A 9351-nucleotide genomic window follows, 5' to 3' on the forward strand; every position below is an offset into this window, starting at 1 on the left:
CTTAAGTCAACTGATTTCAGATAATATCAATTAACAAAGTAACCATATTTTATTAGGCTAGACACAATAGATCATAGGTACACAAGGTAACAAAAATTATCACAGCAGGTCAGCAGGTTTTATTAGAGGCAGCAAAGCACTGTGTCAATCTATCAGTCAATCACACTGATTATATAATTTGCATATAATCATGTTGTGCAGGTCAGATGCACAAGGACACTTCGTAGGAAAAATCAGTACACTGCAGACTGCTGGAGGCCTGGCAGTTCAACATGGTCCAACCTTTAGATTCACTCGGTCCAATGGCAACCCTTGAAACAAAGGTGGAAGGGCAGAATGATAAAAGCTCTCATTGCTTCAGTGGAGTATCATGATTCATATGATATGTGATAAAAGTCAATTAAAAAATTAAGGGGTTTTATTACCTGTGGCCTGACAACTGTATTATATTTTTCAGGGGTTGCTGCGCTCATTGTTGTTGTGTAGACAGTAATTCTAGGAAATAACAATGAAGATATCAGACAGTGCTCAATGCTGGTGGTGAGTTAAAGAATATTATCCACTAATGCACAATCTGCTCACTGTATAAACAAGACAAGCAAAAAAAAAACTATTACATTTGGGAACATACTTTCAACCGTGTACATTCTTGAACAGATTCCTTGATAACATACCTTGATAATACAATCAAAATTGAAGACACCTGTAGCGTTTTGTAATTAATCTCTACAATTACAATCCTATACGCCGTTTCCCATCTGCTAAGCAGTGCTGTCAAACAAAGGCCTGTTGGCCGTATTGCTGAGCTTAGGCAAAAGGAACTGAAAGCCGTTCTGTGCTCCAGCTCAGCAAGATGAACCGTCATGTGATTTACTGAAACAAAGAGACGAGGGAATAATAAACAAATGACTTCCTTCTTACCCATTACACACAGGATACAGCGTCAAAACCTGCAGGACGAGACTCTGTTACAAATCTATACATTGTTCCTCAATTTCAAAATGTTCACCATACAAAGTTTCACTTGTATGTTCTCAATTTCTCTTAGTGTCACATGGAAGACTTTCAAATGCCAAATGTACTTCTGGCCCCTGAAAAAGCCCACACTCGCCTGATAAAGTGTGTCCATGTTGATGTGATCTTGGCCCGTAGCGTTTAATGCTTTGTTGGCTGCCTCTCTAAGAAATAAACACATAACAACAGTGTAATAATAATAATATTAATAATCAACTACATTGTTTATTTCTGTGCTGCAGCTGATCATGTGAGATGAGTCACACACCTCCGATGATCCCTGGCCGGGGGAGGAAGCCAGTGGTCAAAGTTCGTCTCCACTCTGTACCAACTAGCATGGGAACAGATATAGCAGAAGTTTGGATTCAGCTGTGTGATTCAGCATCAAATGTCTCCTTACACCATATCCTGCTCAAATTCATTTTGAACTGTGCTTAGTTTGACCTACCCTCCATTCAGAGTATCCAGGGGCCAGATATCAGCGGGGCCTTTTCGGTCTCTGGTTATCACGGCCCCTTCCCCTGCCCGCACCCCGCCCACAATATAATACACTCCAGTGATGATGGGGATTTTCGAAAGCCGCATCACCGCATCCTGAAAGTTCTCTGCTCCCTCCAAGGTCTGTGTGGTGGAGATACTTCCAGTCAGTGTTTCACTTCTCTGCACATTTCTGCATAATATTTATTTCCCTTAATATACTCACCTCCCGCACCAGCCAGCTGACTGGAGATCTTTTCAGCAGGAAAGCAGACACTACATTCTTCCACCAATCATACCAGTGGTCCTTGCCTGATGATCACACACAAACAGACGTGCACACGCATTGGAACAATTAAAGACGCGGTCACATTAGCACAAACCTACGCAGAATTTCGTTTCGCTTCCCTTTGACGGCAATGGAAAACCACGCGAAGGATGAATAAAAAGAATCCAGTTGTGAAATGATTTCGCACTTTGCCCTCGTGCAGAGTTCAAATTTGGTGAACTTTGACCTGTGAATTAGCGCAACCAGTGCGGTCCTACCTCGCTGGTCCCCAGAGACGGTGAACTTGTTAGGACTCTGTCCCGTCCACAGGCCAATGTAGCCAGCAAAAGAAGTTCCACGGTACGCCACCTGAGAGGGTTTGACAACAACAACAGAACCTTGACTGAATGGACACATCACCTAAAATACATCTTGGACACCGCATCATCATGCAAGGGCTTTGATTTTGCACCTACTGAGGTTTATTGACTTATTATTGATTCCACATAAATGATTTTTAGCAATTTTGCTGGCTACAGTTTGAGTTAGTACAATAGTCTTTACAGCTATTCAGTTTTTAAACACTTGAAACTATTATTTTTGTAGGCTATCAAGGCTGTGTAATACATACCTCTCCATTCTTGAGGAAGATTAAGTTGACCGTCAGATTCCTTAGAACATCATGCGGGTAATCAAGGTTCCTGCCGTGGTACACATGGCCGTTTGTGTCCTGAGCTACGATGCTAGTGCAAAATCTAGGAATACATAAAGTGTGTTCATCCATGAGAAGGCTTTCTGCATCAGGAAAAGTATTCTTGCGTACTTTTAATGCACCGGGTGCCTCTGCAAGTGTTTCTATTGTGAATGTGTTGAGAAAACCGTCACCGTTAGACAGGAGATATAAAATCGTACATACGCAGATAATTCGTAGGCAAAGTTGAGGATGATGATGTCTGAAAGGTTGGCTCCAAAGTGGGAGGCCATGCCGCGGATTTCCCCCGCATAAGGCTGAGGAATGTACTTTTCCAAGGCCACCACAACAGGAGCAAGAGCATGATGCACCCATTTTGGAACTGTAGTACTGCAAAAAACAAAGAAGAAGAAAACATGTCTGTCCTGTTGCTATCATTTGTCACTACAGATGTAGCCTAGTAGAAGGTAAAACCACCTAAACTTTAACCACCTTTTTATTTGCTGAATAGTTTACCCATCTATTGTAGGCTGCTGATAAATCTTTAAATTCATAGTATACATCATAGTAAGTAGCCTAGTATCAGACTGATGTAGGGTTTTTAAGGAAAAAATGTGAGTATAATTTAATGCTTTTCTGAAAACTTAATTTTGTTTGTATTAGTGGTTGTTAATAATAGGCTGGCATAGTTGCTTATGATAAACGCTGACTGGTAGTTCACCCATAGTTTACCATTTTTATTTACCACTACACCACTGAACATGAACTATGATTATTATGCTACATTATGACAATAATAAGAGCAAAGAAGAATGAGAAGTTAAAGTACAGCAAATGATACTCAAAGAGCTGTCTATTGCCTGCAGTTGTTCATGTTTGGTGGGATACATGAGATTTTATTTTATTTTTAATTTTTCAACATTAATGAAGCACTACTATTAAAATAAGATACATAATATACTATACATAAGGCTTAAATAAGTAGCTAGGATATTGTGATAGTGATATTACATGGTAATATAGTGTTTTTCTATAATGTATATATATATATATATTAAAAAAAACAAAAAACAAAACATAATGAACTTGCATTTACAATTGATAACTGCATTTATCAGTTTACATCATCCCATCTATACTGCACCCATTGTAAACAGCGTCTGTGCAACTTACTCAATGACTTCTGCGGCTGCTTTCTCCAGGTACTTGATGTCAAAGACCTTCAGCAGAGGCGCCCATCGCAGCTCCGGGGCTTCATCCAGGCTTATGTTGACTACAGGAGGAGCGAAATTTGCCCTGCACGACACTACGAGACCAAGCAGGACCAGTACAGCGGGCCTACGCAGCATTATGATCAGGTCACTCCAAACGGGCTCAAAAGACACATAGAGACAAGTTCAGCAGTTCACTATCTACACAAACTTCCGTCTTCTGCTGTTGGTAGGTTGAGACTTGATCACCTGACCAGAGACGCCGCACAGAGTTAGACTATTGTTTTGTTGTGTAAAAATCCATGCATCTGCCCGAGCCGGTTAATGTTTCTCCTGAAGTTTGCGCAAAGCTTGTTTGTGCTTACACTGGCTAAAACTACAAAACAGTAACATGGGCGTGAAACTGTCGCTCCCTGCCCGCAGGGAACTCTACAACGGACTGAAATGCTGCATTCAGGTGCTCCTCGGAAACTCCCCATTCCACCTGCAGCACTTTTCTAACAATATAGCCTAATGTAATAATAATGAAGTTATGGCTAAATATTACATTAATACATGTATTTTTTTAAGACCCTTATAATCATTGCTGCTTTCAAAAAAGAGATGACATTGTTTTTCAAATCTTTATAAAAGTTAAATTGTGTAATATGATGAATGTATATGAAGAAGTTTTTTTATTTGGTTATTTATTATTTTATATATTTATTTAATTAGCTATTTTTTTTAAAATATGCTGCTCAGGTGTTTTCCATGTATATTGGTTGGAAATAATAACAAAATGGACCCTACAAAAGGATAATATGCACAAAAATACTAACTAAAAGTTATAAAAGAGTGAAAATAGAAATATATAACAATATTTTGTGTGTGTTTTTTGTATCAACAGCTCTCAAATTTACCTACCTCAATTTACCTAGAATTCAGTTGCTATCTATATGGGTGCAAAAACATCCACACATCCACAAAAACATCCCCCCCACACACACACACACACACACACACACACACACACACACACACACACACACACACACACACACTAAGTCTCACGGTACTTTCACCACTGAGAAGTCATTGGAGGTGGAGAACTTCTGCACAGTCTCCCTCATCTGAACCAGAGGACCAGGGAGGTCTGGGGCTTATCTATTTGAATCTCAGTCCTCTCTGACAAAATGCAAATCCTGATTGTAGGCTATGGCTTGGTGAATAACAAGATTATAAACAAACACTACACTGGAATATAGCTACCTAAAATTATTAAATATAATCAACAAGCATTATCTTGAACTTCTAAACACTAAATTTAAACAAACAAGAATGACAAGGAACTAGAAAAGTGTTATAAAATAGTAGAATAATGAACAATGATGACTATTCTGCACGATGGAAACTCTATTGTCTCACCGCATTAAATTTCCCTGTGTGGGATAATAAAGTTCATCTAATCTAATTCTGTTGACCCTGTTTGAAAAGATAGAAACATTAAAGGGCATCTCAGGGACTCAGTCAAAGACTCAAGCGTGACTGTAGCGTTGTTTATGTGTGCTCAATTCCCAGTAATGATATTTACGACAGCACTCGAAGGCAGCTTAAGAAACAATGGAAAACATTTTAGATCTTGGTGGCATCATGAGAAAACAGAGCAAGTCGGCTCCTGGTGCGGATAGAAGGCTGGCATAAGCCGCTGGCATAAGCATGCACAAGGGACTGTGGTTCCCCGAGTGCCGACTGGAAGGCAGCAGCACAGCGGCCCGCCACACTCTGCACTAAGGCAACCACAAGCTACAAACACAGCTGCTGAGCCCTTTAGGCTGCCAATTATTAGTGTAACTTCTGGGCAGCCTGTCCACAATTGGTTTTAATAAAATGTAAAAAATATCTTTGTTTCATACATGGTGTACGTGTGTATGAAGAGTACAAGCACTTTAAAGGAATAGCTCACCCAAAAATGTAAATTTAGGGTTAGGGCCTTCTCCAAAAGAACTACAGTGGCCGGGAACTGTTTTTTTTTTTTAGAGTTCCTGTAAATTCAAAACGTGTTGTGAATTGAGAAAACACATGTATAACAATCTGACAACATATGCACTACATTTTAGACATGCACTGCAAAGTCCCAAATGCGATGCAAATTCAGAAAACACATGCAAACACAGAAATGCTGTAAATGCAGTCATAAAAAAAACAGAAGTGAGCCACAACGGAAGTGTGTGAAGCTATGAATTTTGTTTATCATGAAGTCAAAGTGTAAATTCTGGGTATAATCTCCACAGTTCCATTATCACATATTAGCAACTGAACATTCACAGGACTTGTTGACTGAGTCTTCGATACTTCCACACTTCCACACAAAGTTTGCTACTACTGGAAATCACATAGATGATTGACATCATCAGACATAATTATATCAATTATTCTTGAGTTAATGGACAAAAACTTGCTTTTTATCAAAAACAAAACATATGATCAAGCTGTACAGCCAAAGAAAATACTACCTGGGCCTTATTATTTTAGTTAACCCTCATATTAGGTTAAAAAAAACATGACATTCGCTATGTTGCAGGTCAAATTGACCAGCAAGGTATATTTGCTCAAAACAAAAATGCTCAGAGAATCAGGAAAAACCAGAAAGAACTTTATTTTTTTCTTGTCTGACCAGACTCATTCTCATTTATAATACAGGTAAAGTTCTAACTCTCTACAATAACATATCTGCAAATTTACCAAAATATATTTTGGCCATAAAAGTCTTGTTAACTTGAATGTGAGCTACATGTACAAATACATTTTGAGCCAGTTTTGTATGTTGAAACATAACTGTAAACATATTATGTATGAAATGTAAATGTACCACTGAGATATTTTACATGTATTAGCCATTTATAATAGCCTAAATGGTTATAGACATCTATAGGCTAAAATTAGGGTATATAGGTTTAAAGGTGAAAGTTTAGCAAACTCAAAACATTAATTTAGCAAATATTTATCACAAAAAAAAAATCTAAAACACATAGCATGTGTGAGGGCTCCTGTCAGTCAAGGGGAACTTGGAATCTCACTGACCTAGAGTAAGATGTGACAATCAGGTCAGTGGAAGCAGAATGTCTCAACTCCTAGGAAAAGAAGAGCGTGCAGCGGTCCACAGAGGCATATTCTTGTTCTTAGCGCGATGGAGGCGACAACAAAGAGTAATAGGCAAAGAAATAAGAGGACAAAGGACAGTGAGGTCCAGCAGAAGATGGAGATGGAGGATGCCCAGGTGAGCCCCGCCCACAGCGCAGCAGGGGGCAGAGCCAACCTGGAACCCCAGGTGAGAAGACCAAGGGCGAGAAATGGAGCCATCAGATCCGTCAGATGAAGATGAAGGCAGAAGCCAAAGTCATGCAGGCTTTCTACCAGCAGACCCAGTGTGGCCAGGCAGCAGAGGGAAAGATTCAGATGGAGATGGATGCAGAGGCCAAAGTCATGCAGGCTTTCTGCCAGCAGACCCGGACTGCCCAGCCTGCAGAGAAGAGTGTGCAAAAACCCAATGCGCAGCTGCAGAGGGCCCAGGAGAAGATTCAGCAGCAGGCCATCCAGATCAGTGCCTATGAGCGGGAGAAGAAGGTTGTTTTCCAGCACTCACAGGCTGCAGAGAAAACAGAGAGCCCACCATGATGTCGAGGAGCAAGCTGCCAAGTTCAAGGCCTTCGAGGTGATAAACGAGGCTCTTCACCACGAACTGGAGGAGCAAAAGGAAACGCTCCGGAGGGAGAAGCAGCTGAACACCCAGGCTGCTGGCAAAAGTGAAGCGGCCATCCTGGGCCTTCAGCTGCAACTTTTGGACAAGGACATCATGGAGAAGGAGGCTCTGTTTAAAGCTGAGGAGTTGAAAGAAACTCTGATGAAGGAGACAGAGGAGAAAGAGCAGGTCCAGAAGGCGCTGGAGGAGTGCCTGGCCTCCAAGCTGGCTCAGTAGAACCAGGCCGAGCAGCTGGAGAGGACCGGTCTCTTCAAGACCGAAACCAAGACCCAGCAGGCCCTGCAGGAGAAAGAGCAAGAGTGGGCAAAGACACAGAGCAGCATGATGGCCCGGATTGCTGAACTGGAGAGGGACATCGGAGTTTCTGAGAAAAAGCCCAAGAAGAAGCGCAGCTGGCGGCGAAGACTCACTGATGCCCTCACCACGACCCGCAAAGAGAAGGAGGAAAAGATGGAGTCCACCGCCAGCAAGGGCTCCTCCAAATTCCTCATTGTCTTCAAGCGAAGAGCCTGAGCACATCAACACCTGTGCTCACTCACACACATACGCCACACACATACACGCCCACACACACACACGCACATATACCCAAAGCACATATACCCAAACCCTTTCCCTTCTTTTTTCTTGAATAAATGATGTCAGCAATGATATCTAAAATAATGTACAGCCTGTATAGCTTTATTTCTGTAGAGAATTGTAAGTTCCACTACAGTCAACAGTGTATGCTATTTAAATGCTATTAAAAATAGGACCTTCTCTTCTTTCTCTCCTAAACAAACTCAGAAATGGAAGTGGAGCGACTGTATTAATCTACATTTATCTCATCCTGGAGTCACATCATGGCCTTATTTTAGTCGTCTGACTAAATGACTTCTGACAAAATGACCCATAACATCATCTTTGTCTACGAAATCTGCACAGATACTTCACAACACATCATTGTGTCCAAATTTTACATGTAAGTCAATGACCCTAAATGAGGAAAAGTCATTGAATTTTATGGAATAAAAGAGAGGTTAAATATGTTTTTGTTCAACTCAAAAGCTGAAATGGGTCAAATTGACCCACGACCTAATAGGAGGGTTAATTCATTCCACAATTGGAGGTTTCAATCAAATTCTCCATAGTGCCCCATTCTATCCATTCTATCTCTGCGGAAGAGAATACTACCATATTTGACCATTAGGGGCGCAGAGGTGCGTTTTTCGAGTCTCAAAGTCTGTGGCGATACCTTAAAGTTAGCCAACACCACTAAACATAATGGGAAGATCAAACTTGCTTTTTCTTCTGCTTCCGCTTGTCTCCATCTAGATTAGAACACAGCACAATATGGACTTTTTCCTTCATATAAGCTCTTTTGTGATTGTTATACGATTTTACAAGGGCTGCTATTAACAAATCTGGTTTTGAGTGCCAGGTCTCAGCACAGAGCAGGGCCTCCTTCTAATGTCCCCAAAGAACTGAGAAACACAGCAGATAAAAATCCAATCTGGATGTGCCTCCTTCTTTGCATCCTTCTTTCTAAGGACATCTTCTTCTTTGATGAGCTCAGTGTAAGCGGTTTGGGCCTTCTTGGATGCCAGCCTCTCATCCATGACAATATTCTTTGCTGCCTCCATTACGCGGATAACAACGTGTTGAGCAGCAATCGTCATGGAAGCCATCAGCCACAGCCATCACAGAGGTTATGTCCTTTAAAAGACAACACCAGGTTTTAAAGTTAGAACTCTGCATCTCATTAACAAGGGCATTCTTTGACAGTATCATAACCTGCTGAATGATCATTTTAGCGGCCTGGTCATAATATTTCTCGTCTGGAGCAGGAGCACGTAGTCCGTTGTCCTCGATTTGTCCGTTGTTTGGCTGGCAGTGTGCCTCATCCTTTGCAGCCTGCTCTTTAAGCTCAACCTCTGATTTGGCAAGCTCAGTTTCTGTGGTTTGGGCCTTC

General features: G+C 41.1%; 1 protein-coding gene across 1 annotated transcript; it reads right to left on the reverse strand.

Moving 5' to 3' along the window:
- Positions 1-50: 50 nt before the first annotated feature.
- LOC139929908 (N-acylethanolamine-hydrolyzing acid amidase-like) lies at positions 51-4086 on the reverse strand. Its single transcript, XM_071922978.2, has 11 exons — positions 3624-4086; positions 2676-2840; positions 2391-2514; positions 2038-2128; positions 1718-1803; positions 1463-1635; positions 1283-1345; positions 1112-1178; positions 922-950; positions 426-495; positions 51-311 (listed from the first exon to the last, which is right to left on the reverse strand). The coding sequence occupies exons 1-11, from the start codon at positions 3797-3799 to the stop codon at positions 291-293; spliced, it is 1065 nt and encodes a 354-aa protein (XP_071779079.1). The 5' UTR covers positions 3800-4086; the 3' UTR covers positions 51-290.
- Positions 4087-9351: the final 5265 nt, after the last annotated feature.

Source organism: Centroberyx gerrardi, chromosome 5, assembly GCF_048128805.1.
Source record: "Centroberyx gerrardi isolate f3 chromosome 5, fCenGer3.hap1.cur.20231027, whole genome shotgun sequence".
Taxonomy (NCBI): domain Eukaryota; kingdom Metazoa; phylum Chordata; class Actinopteri; order Beryciformes; family Berycidae; genus Centroberyx; species Centroberyx gerrardi.